This window comes from Maniola jurtina, chromosome 1 (assembly GCF_905333055.1).
Source record: "Maniola jurtina chromosome 1, ilManJurt1.1, whole genome shotgun sequence".
NCBI classification, from domain to species: Eukaryota; Metazoa; Arthropoda; class Insecta; order Lepidoptera; family Nymphalidae; genus Maniola; species Maniola jurtina.
In genome coordinates, this window is record NC_060029.1 from 8,937,042 (window position 1) to 8,957,369 (window position 20,328).

General features: G+C 34.7%; 4 protein-coding genes across 6 annotated transcripts; 2 read left to right on the plus strand and 2 right to left on the minus strand.

Annotated features, from left to right (window-relative positions):
- The first annotated feature begins 814 nt into the window (after positions 1-814).
- On the plus strand, positions 815-7,708 carry LOC123871550 (transcription initiation factor TFIID subunit 5). Its single transcript, XM_045915449.1, has 13 exons — positions 815-832; positions 878-945; positions 1,030-1,215; positions 1,616-1,818; positions 1,985-2,184; positions 2,621-2,822; positions 3,591-3,780; positions 4,188-4,263; positions 4,491-4,628; positions 5,240-5,433; positions 5,937-6,050; positions 6,491-6,671; positions 7,445-7,708. Exons 2-13 carry the CDS (start codon positions 883-885, stop codon positions 7,651-7,653), a joined length of 1,956 nt encoding a protein of 651 aa, XP_045771405.1. The 5' UTR covers positions 815-832; positions 878-882; the 3' UTR covers positions 7,654-7,708.
- LOC123871717 (integrator complex subunit 10) lies at positions 7,698-9,831 on the minus strand. Of its 2 annotated transcripts, none has more exons than XM_045915744.1 (2): positions 9,655-9,831; positions 7,698-9,479 (listed from the first exon to the last, which is right to left on the minus strand). In XM_045915744.1, the coding sequence occupies exon 2, from the start codon at positions 9,476-9,478 to the stop codon at positions 7,733-7,735; it is 1,746 nt and encodes a 581-aa protein (XP_045771700.1). In that variant the 5' UTR covers position 9,479; positions 9,655-9,831; the 3' UTR covers positions 7,698-7,732. The 2 variants fall into 2 exon arrangements, with proteins under 2 accessions (XP_045771700.1, XP_045771632.1); XM_045915676.1 differs by having other exon boundaries at positions 9,575-9,831.
- A 1,753-nt stretch (positions 9,832-11,584) lies between these two features.
- LOC123872329 (F-box/SPRY domain-containing protein 1) lies at positions 11,585-14,710 on the plus strand. The gene is made up of 4 exons (XM_045916580.1): positions 11,585-12,122; positions 12,200-12,473; positions 13,298-13,388; positions 14,601-14,710. Exons 1-4 carry the CDS (start codon positions 11,788-11,790, stop codon positions 14,696-14,698), a joined length of 798 nt encoding a protein of 265 aa, XP_045772536.1. The 5' UTR covers positions 11,585-11,787; the 3' UTR covers positions 14,699-14,710.
- Positions 14,711-15,993: 1,283 nt separating this feature from the next.
- On the minus strand, positions 15,994-19,785 carry LOC123872191 (transmembrane protein 164). Of its 2 annotated transcripts, XM_045916402.1 has the most exons (6): positions 19,490-19,784; positions 19,144-19,326; positions 18,429-18,545; positions 16,924-17,002; positions 16,745-16,845; positions 15,994-16,640 (listed from the first exon to the last, which is right to left on the minus strand). In XM_045916402.1, the coding sequence occupies exons 1-6, from the start codon at positions 19,622-19,624 to the stop codon at positions 16,419-16,421; spliced, it is 837 nt and encodes a 278-aa protein (XP_045772358.1). In that variant the 5' UTR covers positions 19,625-19,784; the 3' UTR covers positions 15,994-16,418. The 2 variants fall into 2 exon arrangements, with proteins under 2 accessions (XP_045772358.1, XP_045772421.1); XM_045916465.1 differs by lacking the exon at positions 18,429-18,545 and having other exon boundaries at positions 19,490-19,785.
- Positions 19,786-20,328: the final 543 nt, after the last annotated feature.

Genomic DNA, 20,328 nt, shown 5'->3' on the forward strand with positions numbered 1-20,328 from the left:
AGCTAAAACCACCGGCTGATTCAATTTTCATAAAATTACCTCCATGCAGTAGATATAGTCATTTCATTGGTCTATAAGACCCCGTACTAGAAATACCTACCCTCATCCTGTTATTTAATCGGTATCAGAGAATAATATATCCAAGATAATATATAGATTGATTATTGATAACTACCTACATCGCGAAGAGGTTGCCTAGCTAAATCACGTGCCAGTGGTGTTAAAAACAATTTAAAAAAAATGTTTTTGATCAACTTCCCTGATTAATTCTTTATCCTCTCTGGCGCAGTGCTAAGCACAGTGGTCTTATTAGAGGGAGGTCCCGTCATCGATTCCTGGCAGTGGTTTGGAATTTTATAATTTCTAAATTTCTTGTCTGGTGGTAGGCTTTGGCCGAGGCTTCAGGCTAGTGACCACCCACCGGTAAAGCCGTGCCGCCAAGCAATTTAGCGTTCCAGTACGATGCCATGTAATCACCAAAGAAGTTTTGAAAAAGTCGAGCATGAGCTGAGAGAATATACCCCAAGAGTTTAAAAAATAAAGACTGCAAGATATTCGAATTGATTTGAATGGAATGGATATCTTTGAATGGATTTAGTGCGACTAGCCACAAAATATACTGCAGCATTGAATTCATAACCATTTCATGACACTGTAATTTTAAACTACCAGGCTTAAAAGGGCTAGAACCCAGAACCGTTAAACCAGTTAATAAAAAAAAATACGAATTGACACAGTATGTCATTTGACATTAGCTAATGTCAAAACGTAATTTAAAATCCTACTTGTGGAAACTAGGGTACTTTGTTTTTAATTTTTATTGAAAACGCATCATACTTTATAGCTCACAGCTTCTGGTGGCATCTGATATTATTTATTGCAATGGGGGACAAATCTACTCCCCTTCTGGCCGTCCTTCAACTTTTACGGAAATATAACTTAAAGGCAAGTGTTTGTTTGTCAACAACACAACAGTGTTAACTCCTTTTTTTTTCACGTTAATTTTATATAATTACTTTCTTTATTTAGGGGACCGAAGATATTTTGAGAAAGGAAGCCAACTTAGGCGATGTGGAGTATGAAAATCTAGATTTACCAGAGGTTGAACTTGCAAGTATACTTACTGCCCATCATACTGAGAGCGATCCATATAGCTATGAGCTTGCTTATGACAGTCTTAAAAAATTTGTGGAAAATTCATTGGACTTGTATAAGGTAAAATACTTCTCAAATTATACCTAGTCTCTTTATTTTTCCAAGATTACACTAATCTACTATATTCAATACCCCTTTCCTGTAACTTCGTCGTAATTAATAGTCTATAGCAATTGGTGATTATGAGCTGTCTATCAGTTATGAATTTTCAGAATTGGATCAATGGTTTTCGAAATTACCCCCTACATCCAAACTTACAAACATTACCTCTTTGTAGTATGACATAGTGTAGATATTAACTAAGAATAAAGTAACAATACAAAAAATATTGAAAAAAATCATCTAAATTACTGAAATATTGAGGCGCATTGAATTATCACACTGTCATCTTTCTATGCACCAAATTCCAGTTGATATTTTGACCAAATTTAGTAACTATGATTGTTTTTTTTTGTTCTAGTATGAGTTATCCACTCTACTATATCCAGTATTCATTCACATGTATCTAATACTTATTTTATATGATCATACTGAACATGCTTCAAAGTTTTTGGAAAAATTTGGCCCTGAGCAAGAGGAGTACTATCATGAGGATTTAAAACGGTTGTGTGCAGTTAAAAATAAAGATCAAGTTAAGGGCAATGAACTTGCTGAAATATACAGGTGACAAACATTTATTGGTTGTTCTGTTAAAACACCCTGACAAAATAGGAAAGTCAAAAACTATTTTCTTAATTTTTAAAAGTTTTTATTTCATAGGAAATGTTTTATTTCAAGTTTATAGTAATTGTTTATTTCTTGTATCTAAACTTTCTATCTTCAATTGCAGTTCAAATAAATTTCAAGTTCAGCTTTCAAGAGATGCTTCATCACAGTTGAAAAGGTTTCTACATGAACAAAAGAGTTCTCCAATCATTATAAATATAATTAAAAACCACATACAGATTGATGTTTGTGATGGAGCGGGCAGGACACAAGCCCAAGTCAGAGCAACTCTCGGGGGGCTGCTTGGAGAAGCTTCTCGAAGTGGTAAATGTTCTTTGATAAAGTTCAATAACATAGTCAAGTGAATATAACAAATTGCAATATAAATTAAGCATTAAGATTTTTTTATACTTTTTACCATATTACTTATAAAAGACTAGCCTTGTGCTTCTCCAAAATTGATCAAATCTATGGTCAAATGAAATGCAATCTTACATTAGTTTTGATTGGTATAATTTAAGATAGTTTCTATTTAATTAATACCAGAAATCAATATAATTAAAGAATCACTTTAATTAATTACATTATCAAGTATGTAATCATATGTTATTAATGATTACCAAAAAACCTTTTTGTCAAATATTAAAAGTTAAAACACTGGTCATTAATAAGCATTTTTAGAAGTTGGGGCCTTAAGAGAAGGAATGAGGCTTATATGTGAAACATTCCGAAACTTTAACTTTCTACTTTACACCCGTAGAAAACCGCACTAAGGTTTATTATGGACTGCTGAAAGAGCCTGATTTACAAATTCTACCCGCACCCATTGAAGATGAAGAGGAGACTGAAGAAACTCCAGACAAACCAAAAAAGAAAAAGGCTAAAAAAGATAACATCTTTATGAAGAAGCCAAAATCAGATCCCAATGCTCCTCCCAATGATAGAATCCCTCTACCAGATTTGTAAGTTTTTCTCTTAGTAAATTACCAAAATTTATAAATGTGACACCTCAACATTCCCATGGTTATGAATAGACCCTGTTATCTTGTTGCATTGATACTTTGACAATTCGATAGGTGAGGGACAAATCACAAGGTTATTGACCTTAGAAAAATGATGACAAAATGTATAAATAAGATAAACATAATAATATAATAGGTATATTAACCTAAACAAATTAGCGGCAATGTAGGACAATACAGAAAGACTGAATTGAAAGAAGAATAAGAATTTTCCTTACAAAAATATTGCCAAAAATATCTTCATATTTTTGATGGATAGAATATTGGATAGAAGTGGTGTTACTTTGCAAAAGGTTTACTATACAAGAAAGTAAGTAGTACAAGCTTAATTCGCTATTATCTGCGAAAACACAAATCTGTATGGCACAACAGCTTGCTACTAAAGAAGCTGGAAAAGCATACACCACATCACTCCAATCTTCTAAAACACACTTAAGGTATGTTTCACTCCAACACCGTAGCATCCTCATTAGATGTGGACTCCACAACGCACAAATGCAAAAAATTCAACAATTGTGGTTTGGCGAGTCTGTGATATACATCTCCTTTCAAGATTTGTTGAAATATTTTTATTTCAAAACTACGTCCCTCACGAACCCATGTCTGCTTCGACGTCTAGTAAACGCGATGAGATAACAGGTTCTAGTCATGACTGCTTTAAGCTGCCTATGTATGGCTGATCACACACTGTTATTTTTCCTTTCCAAGGAAAGAGAATGACAAGATTGAGAAGGGCAAAGCATTAAGGGAAGCAGCGAAGCGCGTGCAGCTAGGCCCAGAATGCCTGCCCTCCATCTGCTTCTACACCCTCCTGAACAGCGGCCAGACTGCGATCTGTGCCGACATCTGCGATGACTCCACACTGTTGGCTGTGGGCTTCAATAACTCTTCCATAAAGGTGCAAAACTTTTATTTACTAGTCATTAATTTTTTCTAAGGATTTACAACTTACTAGCGATTTTTACAAAATTTAAAATGTATAAAAATTTTAGAATGCACATTATGCAAATTGTATAGCCACGTGATCACAAACACACACATAATCACAAGACACGTCATCATCTCAAGTTGTGATGATGATGATGATGAAGATGTGTTTTGTGATAACGCGGACACTGCACCCAGATGTTATTTAAGAATTTGCTACGCCATATTAAAGAGACCTCATATTATGTATTAAACTTTTAATTAGTTAATGGTACATATTTCTATCTACATAAACTTGTTAGTTATTTACAGTTACATGTTATTTGATTAAAGTATGTTTTTAATTCAAAATATTAATATATATTATATTTGTGTTAGGTATGGACGTTAACCACTGTAAGGCTGCGAGGCATGAAATCTGCTGATAAATTACAGGACATTGACAGAGAAGCAGGTAGGTAAAGTTGTTATTAAAAATTACATTTATATTACCCAAAACTTACTATTTCCTTTGTGAGTTTTCGTAGGTATATTAAATTTTTAAATGCAAAAAATTTAACTGGCTTTACTTTAAAGTTTATCTATTTTTAATCTGTCCTTTTTAGCTGTTAGTTTTTATAATAAAAAATGCTTGTTTCTTTATCAGAAAATTCACTCGCTAAGTATAATAAACATGTCCAGGTGACGTCCTTGTGCGGATGATGGAGGAAAAGGACAGAGATACTTGCCGCACCCTTTTTGGACACTCGGGACCTGTCTACAAAGTCGTGTTCGATCCTTTTAAGACTCTGCTCTTGTCTTGTTCTGAGGATTCAACCAGTAAGCACATTGACTTTTTTTGAATTCTGATATTTTTGAGAGGCTTTTATAAGTGACCTTTATGCCAGCCCCATTTTACAAGCTAAATAAAATCAAACTAGTTAAACCTTAAACTATAACAATTTTAGAGAATCTCTAACAAATACATACACTTTCATTGCTGAAATACTCAAGGGTTTGTTTAAAAACATTGATTTATTTTATTTTAAATCAACTTTCTAAACCAGTGAAAATGAAAACTGTGTGAGCACTTTGCCGCTCAGTGTGCTCTGACCATTACTTGTCTCCGCTCAGATCCGCGTCAGTAGGCAGGCACCCTAAAATTTGCGCCTCGACTTTAATTTTGTACTTATCACACTATATAATTAACTAGCTGATGCCCGCTACTTCGTTCGCGTGGATGAAGGTTTTTTAAAAATCCCGTGGGAACTCTTTGATTTTCCGGGATAAAAAATAGCCTATACGAATTCGGAAGAATCCCTCTAAGTAATGGTAAAAGAAATTTTGAAATCGGTCCAGTAGTTTTTGAGCCTATTCAATACAAACATACAAAAATACAAAGGTTTCCTCTTTATAATATTAGTATAGATTTTGTGTTGGCTAACGCGCAGTCCGGCTGTGGTCGCTGCAGTGCTGGACGTGCATCGTGGTGTACCGCGGCCACGTGTGGCCCGTGTGGGACGTGCGTTGGTCGCCGCACGGCCACTACTTCGCGTCGGGCGGCCACGACCGCATCGCGCGCCTGTGGGCCACCGACCACCACCAGCCGCTACGCATCTTCGCGGGGCACCTGTCCGACATCGATGTGAGCTATTCCCGAACCTTTCAACGAGATTCGCGCTGCCGTGTGGGGCGTGCGCTGGTCGCCGCATAGCCACTACTTCACGTTGAGATACGCGCACTTTGATCTTAGCACTTATCGATAAATATAAACTCATTTGTCCATCCATATAGAGCTATTTCACCATGGGACTAGAAAACCGCTTGGCTTACTATTACTCTACTAATACAAGTAGGTACGCTAGACCTGCGATTGCCGACCTGTTTGTGAAGCAACTTGATTTTCACCATTTTGGCGCTAATAGCAGGCAGCAGTGTCATGACTCATGTGAGCGTACTCTGAACAGTCAGACATCTGTCAACACATAGTGTGACACAAAGTATCAATTTCAATTCCCGGTACATTCGGTTTGGCGCGCGAATCGGCACAAAAAGTAAATGTAATTTTGTATGGAACTTCCTAAACCTCTTCCAGCATACTTGTATTATGTACATTTCAGTATATTTCACTTTTTTTATTTATTGCAGTGTATCCAGTTTCATCCTAATTCAAATTATATCGCTACGGGCTCCAGCGATCGCACCGTGCGGCTCTGGGACTGCTTGACGGGCTCGCAAGTTCGCATCATGACCGGGCACAGGGTAACTGTTTTTACTTGTCTCGCTCTCTGCGTCGTATTCTCATTGCTGAGGGTCGTGATTCCTTCGTATTAATCACATACTGGTTAACAATGCGGTGGACTTCTAAAGTATTTTTTTAATTATTTTAGCATTTTAACAGGAGCTAATTGGCTAATTCTGATGTACACAATCTTTTAACTAAATTTTGTACACAAGGAACCAAAAGCTTAATTTGCTATAATCCGCCAAACCAACGGAATCTGTATGGTACGCAGCACCACACAAATTCCAACACCACTCGACGCGCGTATCGCCCCGACAACGGAGCATCCTCAGGAGATGTAGATGTAAATACAATGTCTAATTGCAAAGTCTAATTTTGCAATTAGACATTGTAAGGTCTACATCCGTAAAATAACGCCTGCTTCTATAATACATTTACATAAATTTTGTATTTTCAGTCAACACCATTCACTCTCGCATTTTCTGCGTGCGGACGATGGTTAGCTTCAGGAGGGGGCGCGGGTGAGATACAAGTGTGGGACCTGTCGAGCGGCCTGCCCACTGCGGCCATCCCGCCCGCCAACAACTCGCCGATTCACGCCTTGGCGTTTAGTCGAGATGGCACTATCTTAGCATCAGGTTACATACTTTTCTCTATACTAATTTAACTGCAAAAACAGTCAAAGCTAAGTTTTGACTAACGCCGTTAGACAAGAATAGTTTTGACTGAAAAATATCAGTCAAAAGTTTTAAATCGGAGTCCCCCGCCATTACGCGGTGCGCGGTCTTACCTCTAGTGTTTTTAAATGGAACCAGCCGGACCCCGGAAGACTCACTTCATCCCCATTCTTTCAACTTTACAGTACAACCAAATTAATAATGCGCATAGAAATCTTCGTCACTGTTCGGCAACGGTCGTATGATACACATGATATTGACTCCTATTTGTTTATAACAAGGTGCAAAATGCAAGTGCATTGTTTAGGGCTCTTACGATTCAATGATTCGGAATACGACAATTAGCGAAGATCTGCATGCGCATTATTGATTTGGTTGTACTGTACCTACCTTTGCTCTACTCAGCCTCGTAGGATTGCTTCATTTGGTACCTCCTTTGAGCTTCTGACTTCGTGCTTAAAAAAAAAATTAGAGGTAAGACACATGGAGTCTGGGTGCTCCGATATTGTTCTAGGCCACATTTAACATATTTATATAATTATTATCATATTATTATTTATGAACTTGAGGAAATTATTCGAGCGTAGTTTTGACCAGAATTTCAGTGAATCCTTTTGAATTACTTTTGTCTGTTTGTTTTTTTTTTCCAATTAAAAGTAGTTTTACCAAATAAGTTCTGAACACTGTTCATCGTCCATTTATAACACCTATATAACCATATATAACTTTTTCAGGTTCTTTGGATTCAACAATTAGGCTCTGGGATTTTGCCATCATTACTGATGAGAGTTTAAGTGAAGAAAATGGAAATGGACCATCTTCACAAAAGGAAGATAAATTTCTGCTACGTTCTTATGCAACAAAAAATTCACCCATTAAAAGTTTACATTTTACGCGACGCAATCTTCTGTTAGCTGTAGGGTCATATGAAGGAAGTTCGTAAAATTTACTCAGTATGTAACAATTTTTATTATTAAATAAATACAATTTAATAGAGACCTTGTTAACTGTTTTATTTTGTCTTACAATGATTGCAATTGCAGAAAGTAAGATCTTTCTGAAGTTAAAAACTGTATAATTAAATTAAGTATGGATTCATTGCTCCTTGCAACTTGTGCCTTCATTGCTTGCTTAAAGTCTTCCTTTACGCCTTTATCAGCCCCACGAGTGCCTATTCTTCTCTGTCCAAGATGCTGTTGAGAATTTGGTAAAATATCCAATGCAATGTTTTTTCCCTGTTCATTCCAAATAAAACTTAATTCTTCCAGAATATCAATATGAATTATATATGCTGGAAAAAGATGATAATGGAAAACCCCTTTTTTCTTTATTGCATCCATGATATTAATAAATACTGATTCTTCCTGTGGCCATCCAAGTTGCATCAATACTAGCATATGTCCATAAGTTAAATCTGAATTGTTTCCAGTTTTCAATAAAATTCGTATCAACAATGTACAAAAATAGTGCATGATTGCCACCTTGGTGATTGGTAAAAAGTGCAGGTGCCTATGTTTTCCACCAACTATCAGATCGGATTCCAAGATACCTTCCACGGCAGGTAACAATGGCAATGCTGCTAGCATATTTTCAATACAGGCTAAGTAATTTTGCTGAAAAAAGTTTATAGACACTCTCAATATAATGGTTGTTAAATCGCTAGTCATACAGGTGTTTGCATCATTATATCTGCCTTTGTAAAGAGCTAGTTCATCAGAAAATCCTTCCAACCAAGGCTTTACTTGTAATTGTGAAGTTAGTTTCATAAATTCTCTAGTAATAACTTCATTACCGTGCAGCAACTCCCAACAATTAGCAGCTGCTTGAAATTGATGAGCTGATACCCCTGTTACTTCAATATCACCCTTCTTCCGTTTGGACAGTGGCAGATCCGGATCAGACAAAGATTCTACTAATGTATGATTGCCTTTAAGGGATTTGTGTTCATACAACGATCTTAAGAAAAATACAATACCACAATACAAAAGTTGACGGCAATCCTCAAGATTTCTTAACATCAATAGCTTTTGATAATATGATTCTTTGTTTAAGCTATTGTTATAATTGACTAAATATAAATCCCATCCCAGCTGTCGCGCTAATAATTCCAGTATACCATAAAGCCTCTGCCAAGGATCAGTAATATCATGTTCAGTTTCATCATACACATATGAGTTATAAAAGTCTATCGCCTTCACAACCAATCGCTGCAGTAATCTTGGGGACTCGAGAGAATGAAGTAGAGGTAATGTTTCAACAACAAGCAATCTAGCATATCTGTTATCATAAAAAAACTTCTCTGTATTAATGAGCGTCTTAACGAGACTGTCCACTCCCAATTGAGGAAATTTCTTTAGCAATAGAACTAGTAATCTACAATGCTCCATAGTATCATCACTATGTTCAACACTTGTTTTAAGTATTGTTAGTTGAATATCAGGACATATATTATCAAACATTTGACTTAAAAAACTGGGTTCATTAGATTTTAGTGCATTGGCAATTGCTGATATCTCTGTCAAGAGATCTGGTAGGTTTTGTCGTGACAACATCAATGAACTAAAACATTCTGCAGCTTCAAGAACATTCCCAGACTGTTTTTCCATTAAATAAGCTTCAAATTGAACTTTAAAATTCGTTGGAAATAACGTTTTTGCAGTTAACATCCAAGCTTTGGCAGAATATATATTGTGTTTGTGCGCTTCTTTAGCTCTCGATATAATGTAATCTTCGTCATCCTCTGTAATGGCTTTTTCTATTGCAGGCATCCTTAAAATTAGAATTATATGAGTACTGTGAGCAAAGACATGAATTTCTGTGTTAAAGAGGATAAGTATAAACACTAGATTTAGAACATAAAATACCTTTTTTTAGGTACCTAGGCAAGTTGAGTTCTCAGTTTTGCTATGGATTTTGGAAATTATAACAATATTTAATTTAGTACCTAAGTTCTGTAAAATGTAAATCAAGATTTTCTAATAGAGGTAGTAGATAGTAGATACACTTTTCTGTTGTTGAGCTTTTCTCACAGATCACTATCTACCAGCTGGGCTTTTCTCAACCAAAGAGTATGTAATCACTACACTTTTCTTGACTTTCTGACTTTCTTCCTAGTAGTTCATTTACTCTTTGGAAGTTTAACACTACCACTGGTAAGTAGTCTGTGTACACTATACTATTCAGTCTTATTCATAAAAATTTGTAGAAGCTTTATTAGCTTGTTATAAGCAAAGTTCTCAAAAACATGATTCATAAACGTTCAATAGTGCTAAAAGTGTTCAATAACGGCTCCATAACTTATAACAGGCTGAACCCTACTATAAACCCTTATTAAAGAACAAGATGGCCGCCGTCTTGTCTTAACAGCTGATAATTTGTTTGGAAGTGAGGTTATTTTGTTTTGGTTGATTCTAGTGTCATTGCATTGTCATTATTATTTGTACGTTATTTATTCTGGATTCGAGAGGCTGTGATAATTAACTTGAGTTGCAAGTTTTAATTGCCATAAGATGCTAGGGACGGACGTCGTGAAGTAGGTACCTAAAAGTTTCTACCTAATTTCGAAGTTTCTTTTCATGTAATCATTCTTTTACATAGGTATGTGATTTCTTCTAACGTAAGAAATATGGCGGTGATGCAGCTCAGTACCTAACTACATAAACCGAGAAGGATTTGGGTAAAAAAAAGGGCTGGCTCATTTTTTGCGCAACGGATCAGCCTGGCTGTCAAGCGTGGAAATGCAGCCAGTATTCTTGGCACCATTCCACACGGGCATGATTTAATAGGCCTAATGAGCATTTTAGCTAATGAACGTTTTAAACCTCTGTCTATACTAAACTATACTATAATAGGCTATGACTGAACTTCGTCTGTGTTACGTCCATACTTGTATAGTTTGTAATGTCAAGTTTGTACTTATTTGTAACAAGTTAGTTAAACTATACAAGTATGGACCCCGTCTGTGCCGACGCTTGCCGACATACGCACGGCACCCCTTAGAGCGCTTTCCACTCAGTTTTAACAAAAAAAAAAACACTCCAAAAAGGCAGAGCCCGCCGCCAGCTAACACCAAAACAGACGAAGTCAATAACAGTTAACACACTTTATGTACCATTTTGGTAAAGTATACTGTCAAAAAACCTACCAAGTACAAGTCAGACTCGCGCACTGAGGGTTTCGTACTCGGGTATTTTGTCCAACATTTTGCACGATGAATTCAAAACTATTATGCATAAAAACAAATAAAAATCTGTCTTAGAATATATAGGTAAAGTCCTTTCATATGGTACTCCACTTGGTATAGTTATCTTTCTTTGAAAATTGAAACATTTTAATTTTTTTTCAAATGACCGCGCGGTTTTCAGATTTATTCCTGTACATATGTTATAAGACCTACCTACCTACCTGCCAAACATGATTGTAGGTCCGTTGATCTACCAAGTCAAGAACCTATACCTGTCAAGAAACCTATATAGGGTACTTCCAACGGGAAGTACACGGAACGGGGACACGACGGACAGACAGATAGACAACAAAGTGATTCTATAAGGGTTCCGTTTTTCCTTTTGAGGTACGGAACCTTAAAATGGACTTCGTCTGTGTTGGCATTTGCTGGCGCGCGTGCTCTGCCTCTTTGGGGTGTTTTTGTTTTTGGGAGTGGCCGGTGTGGTGCGTTTTACTGGTGTTTTTGCTGGTGGAACTGACTGGGAAGATCTAAAGGGGTGTGGAGGGTGTCAGTGAGCGCCGGCACAGTCGAAGCCCATAATTATAATATTATAGTTTCCATAACTTGTAAATAACTACAAACTTGACATTGGCTAATCTTTGTAAAGCCAGATGAGAGAGAAAAAAAAAAGAAATGTCAAAAAAAATTAAAATGGCACTGTACGTTGTGGTAGTGATCTGTGAATGTCGGAAAGTTGGAAACTTACTGGAAAATGCAAGTTATTAAATTAAAACTAGATTAGTACCAAAAGTTAAGATATTACGATATGGCGGAAATCTACTCTTATTCGAAATTTGAACATATATAACGATATTCTATGAAATACCTTGGTCATTAGAAATCTAGCTGATAATGCACAAAATGAACACATATGATGTTTGTGATTATGCTATTGCTGAACTCATTCCAGACCATATTTTAGAAAATATTTTTTCATATTTGTGTTTACGTGATCTTAAAAACTGTGCACTAGTTTGTAAGACTTGGTTTAGAATCCTTAACGACGAAAACAATGATGTTTGGAGGTTGCATTGCCTCAAAAGATTAGCTGAAGAAGTCATGAAGTCAGACTTGCTTTCTAATTTAATCACTTACAAATCAAAATTAAGAGCTTTCTATCATGCATGGAACCCATATGACTGTTCGAGAAACATTTATATTAAACCCAATGGATTTACCTTGCACAGGTTTGAATGGATGGATTTCTAATGTAATAATTTCAGTCATATTATTGTGTTAGTAAAATGATGAATCTTTATTAAAGGAACCCTGTCGCCCAAAGTACAGATGCATGTAGGGGTAAGATAGGATTTTTTCGAGGCAGACATTCCTGGGAAGTAATATGGGAAGGTCCACTGGGTACAGTAGCAGTAGTTGGAATCTCTACTAAAGACGCCCCTTTGCAATGTCAAGGATATGTAGGGCTTCTTGGTTCAGATGACCAAAGCTGGGGCTGGAATTTAGTTGATAATCAATTATTACACAATGGAGACACACATGGCAGATACCCTCTGTTAAATAATTCTCCTAAATACCAAGTAAGTAAGAGAAAATATATTTTTAATATCTACTAAATCAATTTTTTTATGAATGATCTAAAATATATTTAACAAAATAGCTAAAATAATACTTAATAAACTTTTCATCAACCAAATGTTTTCTGAACTGCTGAACCAATAGGTTTTAAATGGAGAATTTTATTGAAATCTTGATAAAACACTAAATGTCAAATTAATCTGAACAAGGGGAACAAAAATTCCCATTGCTTAGACAACCCACTTATATGACCACGGGAAAAGACTTATTAAAATAAGAGTGAATAGGCATCTTCCAGGCAATCCCATCTTAGGCCTCATCATCACTTCCCATCAGGTGTGATTGTGTCAAGCCTGTGTGAAATGCCTAAAGTGAATTAAAAAAAATTATAGTATTATATTATATTATACCTCATATATTCTTCTTTTCAAATTCATATTTTATAAGTATAGATTTCAATAATCTTAATAGGTACTATAATACTAATTTAAAAAATACTTTTATAAATAAAATTTATATAAACTTTAGAACCTTTGTTTTTTAAGGTTCCATATCTTCAGAGAATAAAAGGAATCATTATAGCATCACTCTGTTGTCTGTCAAGACCCAATAAGGGAAACAACCTATAGGGTACTTCTCGTTGACATAGAATCATATTTGGCAAGTAGCATGTCTTATAGCACAGGTAAAGGAAAAAAACCGAAAACTGTGAATTTGTGCTTGAATAAAAAAAAATTCAGTATGAAACCCTTTTTTTGCTAGCTCAACTCACACTTGACTGGTTTTTATTTCAGTTTTAATTAATTTTATGTTCTATATTTTACAGGTTGGAGAGCGCATTAGAGTAATCTTAGACTGTGAAGGACTTACTTTATCATTTGAGAGAAATTATGAGTTTTTAGGTGTGGCATTTAGAGGTAAATGACACAATTTTTTTAGATCTTGTTTGATAGAAGCACGATAATATTATTATGTACTTAGGTAATTTATTTTTGTTCATAATCAAACAGTGGCGCCGATTCTATTGTCTATCTCTAAACTTTTGGAGTATCTTTATCTTATTCTATTTGGTATTGCTAAAAAAGGATGGAACATGAATTTTAAATTTAAAGACTCTAAATAGTGCATGCTACAAATTTTAAACAATAGGCTTGCGACTGACAGCTAAGTTTGACAGTTCTGAATTAAATAATAATGTAAATTAAACAGTAATGTGTAGGGTTCGTGTCCTTTTCTTATTACACTGGCAAGGCAGTGCGAATACTATAAAATTTGTTGTCAGAATCACCACCAGTAACTGCTTACAACTTTGTCCATGTGGATTTAGGTCTTAAAAATGTCATAGGAACTATCTCCTGAATGCTGCAAGCGAATTTTATATGAAATGCAAAGATTAGGTGGTTGATGAGTGGTGTGGAGAATAGACAGATCAACAGACTCTCATTTATAATAGTAGTAGGTATACATCTGCATGTTAAAGTAATTAGTGAAGAGTCCACTGGCAAGTAACTTCCAGAATTTCTTGCAGAAGTCAATGTCAGTCTCAGAAAAGTTTCCACTGAGTGCAAGCTTGACATTCAATAATTGAAATGTATATACTTCGGAAATTCAGAGTAGTGACACCAGCATTTATCACCATTAGATCAGATGCTCAAAACAGTGCAAGTGACTTCCCAAAGATTTCTGCAAGTTCTATTGCTAGTGGGTACTTAGCTTAATAGTAACTCATCAACATCATTCTAAATACTTAGCACCAGTGTCCTCTCATAAATGTGTACGGTTTAGGCCATAATCCACATTCCACCACTCTGGCCAAGTGTAGATTGGTAGACTTCACACACCTTTGATGGAGAACTCTCAGGCATGCAGATTTCTTCAAGATGTTTCATTCACACAGATACAAAATTGCTTAAGGCACATAACTCGGAAAATTTAGATGCCCATGATCAAACACTGGACCCCCAACAGAAGGCTGAAGTCTTAGTCCTAAGCTATAGGACTAAGTCATTGCCACTCATCAATTATTATGAGGATATAGTTATTAGTACTCTCCAATCTTGTCACAATATTATCACTAATTTTTATTTCAATGCCAAAATTACAAGGGGTATTAAATCTTTTTACCACAGGACTACCAATAAGGAAAAAGCTGTATCCAACAGTTTCAGCAGTTTATGGTAATACCGAAGTGTCAATGGTCTACACGGGCCCACCTGCAGATGGCTGAATAAAACAAATGGTTCTGAATGAAGTTTAGTTAATAATTTAGAAATATCTTCTAGTCAATAAAGTGATAGTTCATAATAATAAGTTATTCTGAGGATTTTAAAGAAATATATTTTTAATGGACTTTTTTTGTGATAATATTAAATCAAATTGATCCAGTCTTAGTTTTCTAGTTAGATACCAACATTGAGGAGCAGGCGATATTGATCGTTCCATTCTCGATTCCCATCGATAAGTCAGAGAGAACTAGAGTGATGTCCAAAGCTATGGGTGACTTGAAATCAAAGAAAAACCTAGCTATTTTGCTAGCGTCAAGTGTATGAACATTCGACGCCTCAATGTTTTGTTAAAAGTTCCCTTACCGTCATGAACTGTGGATTGATGCCGTCGATCGAGGTCGACTGTCACCTTAAATGTTATCATATTTTTAAAAGAAAGTTCCTTCCAGTTATTCCTGTCAGTATGCCAGTGCCGCGAGATATGAGCCTGAATCGAACGCATTCCCAAACTATTCCAATGTGCTCGCGCGCTACGTCATACATATGCAGGTAGCGCACGAGATACAGGTTACTTAGACTTGTCTAGTGGAATTCTGTGTGCGGAAAAGCTGTCACGAACCACTAGTCCAAGAGTAGAGTGTGGCTAATTATGTTGTACACACAATCTATTGACAGGTCTACTAGTGCTATTAAAAGGATAGCAATATACTTATTTAAATATAATTTTAGTTTGGAGTATTGTGTACAATTAATGGTAGGTATTAAACATCTTGAAATGTACATTGTACCTACATATTATATGTATTGTGAAGATTCAAAACTATGACACTTGCGTCACATCTGTAGAGTAGCTATCTCTTCTACTCTTCTGCCGTCCTAACGAAGAGAGCAATAACTAGGTTTCGACTACTTTCGAGATATTCGCGGTTATGATTAGCTACTTACAAATCGTAATATTACATATTGCAGTTTTGATAACCAACAGAACCGAAACTACTGAAGATACAAAAAAGACGTCTAAGGCGAAAATATAGAGCTCATTTTCCTGATTACGGATATGGTCTTAAGTCAATTTGCCCAAAAACTCGACTTATTGCACTCTTTGTTAGGACGGCAGTCGGCAGTCTTGCGTTTTGTATCTCCTGTGTTATTCATCACTTAGCGCAAATGTTTAGTCAATATGAATGTAACATGTCTATGGTTAATGTCATTGTGTGCACACAATTAAAACTGATATCTGCAAAAAATCAAAACTTTTGGGACACATTTTTAGGGCAATGTAATTAAAAGAACAGTATTATTTTCATTACATTATAATATTATAGTAATTAATACATTTAATGGTTTTCAAACTTATGTGATTAAACACAAACTTCAAACTTATGTGATTAAACACAAACAACGTGCTGAGATTTGGACTATATATTATATTATGCTAATTCATTCTCAAGGTTAGACTATTTATTCACTTATCTCGCTTTCCTTAATTTATACTTCATGCTTTAAAAGCTTTTATAATACCTGACCTGGTAATATAATTATTATATTATTTACTAAATATTGATACCTGTTTTTATTGCCATCCTTTATTCCTGATATTATTCCGAATTAAATTGACCTAAGAGATTCAGCCGCAAATATCACAACATAAAGGCCAACCCAGAGAAGGGCTACAGTGGTATAGAAAGTGAGTAATTACTTATTGCTTTAATAAAATAAATTTTAGTTAACTAATTTTTTATCATGTAAATGATCTTTCATGTGTGGCTTAACTTTTGTAGGAGGGAACTTTGTGAGAAAGAAATCTGCGACAAGACAAAATAGTTTGCAAAGCAAAGGACACAGGATAGCTTGATGAATCACTGCAGCAATCCGATACCAGGGTCCATCAAACGGATCCAATATTGCCGGGCAAAGCATGTGGTTTAAATTAACTTGGGCTGGCTGTAAAAAAATGGATAGGTATTCATAAAAAATATTAGGTCATTGAAGTAGGTATGCATCAACATTATTAATTTTTAATCAAGTCTGATCACTTGGGTACTTACTATTGCAATAGTTTGCAAAATAATAAAGTGGTAGAGTAAGTTAAGACAGTAGCTAAATATTGCCCAATTAAAATCCCAAAATGGCTCTATGTTATATACACCTGGAAAAAACGATGTTATTAAATGTAATAAAATAAACAAAAATTAAATATGCATAGCAGTGTGTATCAGCAACTTACCACCAATCCTTAACAAATAATATGGTATCACGAACATCATTCCATGTTGTATCCAATATAATGCTGCTTCTGCTAAAATCTAATTAAATATTTGTTTAAAAATTTATTTGTAATTAATAATTACTTACTTTGTTAATTATTATATTAATGAGCTTTATATTCAAATAAAACTATTTTATGTAAAACTAGATGTTGGCCGCGAATTCGTCCGCATGGATTTAAAAATCCTGTGGACACTACTTTTTCGGGATAAAAAGTTGCCTATGTTAATTTCCAGGGTGCAAGCGACCTCTGTACCAAATTTAATATAAATCGGTTAAACAGATGGGCCTCTGATTTTCCAGGATAAAAAGTGTAAAGATAAATATGTCCGCAAACAGGATGTAAGCTAACTCAGTACCAAATGTCAAAATAAGTTGAACTGTTAACTGGGCCGTGAAAAGCTAGCAGACAGACAGATAGATACACTTTCACATTTAAAATAAATAAGATAGATAGATACACTTTCGCATTTATAAGTAAATAATTAGTATGGATGAATAATTTAACTCTTAAAACACTAGGGTTCAGGAAAATCCATCTCAATTTTTAATTGATAAAATGGCATATAAAAACTTAAAATGTACCTGTTAAAAATATTAAGCCAGCATCAAATAGAATAATGGCAAAAAAAATGTGAAAATCGGTTCAATCCTTGAGACAATTGTAGACATACATACAAATGTGTCAGTTAAAAAAAATAGATAATATCATAAAAATATACATTAAGTAAAACTGCTCAACTCACATTTTTGTGGTGTTTTCATTAAAATATCAATGGCAAAAGAATCAATATAATGTACACATGAGAATTATGGCATATTAAAAAATTTATTTGTTTCATGAAATGTGATATATGAAATGGGTGCATCAAAGTAGACTTGGTGAGGGGCTTTCATCATAATATTATAAAAAAATTTAGTGAAATAAATATAATTATTAGTGTAAGGTAAAATGACTAATGAGTGAGCAACATTAAAACAAGTACCATATTTGCAGGTAGTGCATCTGCAAATGACATGGTACTTGTTTTAATGACACATTCATAGATAGACAAAAATGTGAAAGTTGAAGTGGCTAGTGGGCTGGCTGAGAATAGAGGCTTTTAAGGGGTGACTACGCACCAAATAATAAACAGCACGGCAGCTTGCCACTAGGTAGGCTGATGATGACTGTGGTAATAATTGCAGCAAGCAGACCAAGCAGTTGAGCACTAACAACAAAACTGCTCCTTTGTGTATGTCAATGGCTTGAAGTGTATGTCTAGCTGTGGACACCAGTCTAAAATGACGGAATGATGATTTATATTGGCCATAACTGGTAGAAAATTGCTTCCCTTTAATAATAATAATTTAGACAAGTTACATATAATCATCATTTATAATGTGATGAAGTAACTCAAATAAAAAATTTAACATAAAAAATGAGAAACTTCTAATTAGAATATTTATTATAATATTACTAACAGTTCTTGAGGCAGTTTCAGGAAATAGGAAAGCTAGTAGTGGGCCATTTAACAAGTTTAGATGGATGCGAAATAAGGCTGTGACAGTCTTGCTGGGCGGAGCAGCCAATAAATAAATCTGTAATAAACAAAATATTAAAATTAGACAATTGGAGCTGACATGCACTTAGATATAAACCCTTAAATAGAAAAAGAGAAAAATTAGACAATTTTTTATCTATTGCAGCTGTCACTCTTTTACCATATGGAAGAAGAGGTTACTACAATAGATTTCAAATAAGTGCACCAGGGTTTTGCATGTAGGTTTTCTTTATATGGAAGACCCCCTCTGAGGAAGGGTTTTCAACTCATTGTTTCCAGTAGGAGTAAATGTTACTAAAAAAACTTTTTTTCAAAAACGACTTCAAATGCACGCATCATTCATATGTTTTGATATTTTATTTCATGTCCTGAAGTCAGGTACTTCAGGATATGTGAAAACAAAAAATATTTTTTAAACTTTTGATAGTGTAGGTAAGTTCCTAAGAATTCACAATCAATCAAGATACACATTTATGCATACAGCTTCTCATACATAAAGATGCTAATGTACTTAAACCTTCCTGAAATTACATAGATTATTATTTAATCAAAAATCTTGAAACACTATGTACTTACCTACCTAAGTATGTGTCCAAAACTTTCCTTATAAACAATCATTATGTAAGAATACTAACCTGAATCAAAGTTGTTATGTGACATGGATTTAACAAATAAATAACAGTTTGTGATGCGAATTTAAAACCAATTTCCATGCCCCATAGTAGAGCCAATAGTATCACAAGTAATCTTTTTCCACCTCTATCACTTTTCACATAAAAAACTTCTTTGGAAATATGTAACTTAGGGTATGTTTTGACCTATAAATACAAAATAAATAAATTCATCAGTCATATTTTTTCAAATATGTTAAAATTTAATTTAATTAAAATGCGTATCAAAGATAAATCAAATCTTGTTATTAATATTTTGCACAAAAAATATTTAGGTATACATAAGTATTTTTAATATTAAAATACTTACAATTATATACACGCAAGTGGTTGTTACCAATAAAGTTTCGATTATTTGTCTTTGAGGTGATAAAAAATATGCACATTCAGGACCGACATTTCGAGGGACTGCTTTGTTAGCACCACTATAAGCCCATTCAAACATGTTGAAAATTACTTAGTTTTACAAAAATTAAAGTTTAGCAAATTTAATAAACCTTAAATAATAATTATATTTTTATAAACATTAATTTTCCTTTCATTTTTTTATTTCCCGCTACATGACAGTTTCCTAATTCCTTCAGGTACGCTCATAGACAAATAGATAACACCTCGCCACAGCACCTCACCCGTGTTCTGTGATTCAGGTTTTTTAACTGGCTTAACGGCTCTGGATTCCAGCTCTTGCTTTTGGTCAGGATCTCAGATAAAGAATCAAGGTGGATTTGTCAGTCGCGTATACCCGAAAGGGACAAAAGGGCAAAACAATCATACCATAATCATACTTATAAATGACAGGTTATGTTTCTTAATTTGCGCTTGCTACGACTGTTACAGCCATTACAGCCGATCATACAGCGATACAATATAAATAGCTTTCTTCATAGCTTGATATTCACAATAAATTACTCTGTAACTATGTTTACATTTAAGAAATTAATTCTAGTATCGACTAATTTGTGAGAATAGTCGATACTAGACTTAAGGGTCATGAGAGCGGCCTGCCCGCGAAATTCAAATTTAATTTGGTTTTTCGCAATTTGTAAACTAATACGACAACGTAGGCTTATGGTTATTTTATTTGTCACAATGGCAATATTATCACAGGTTTATATAAAAATCTTTACTTGAAAAGGTCCAGTTTAAGAA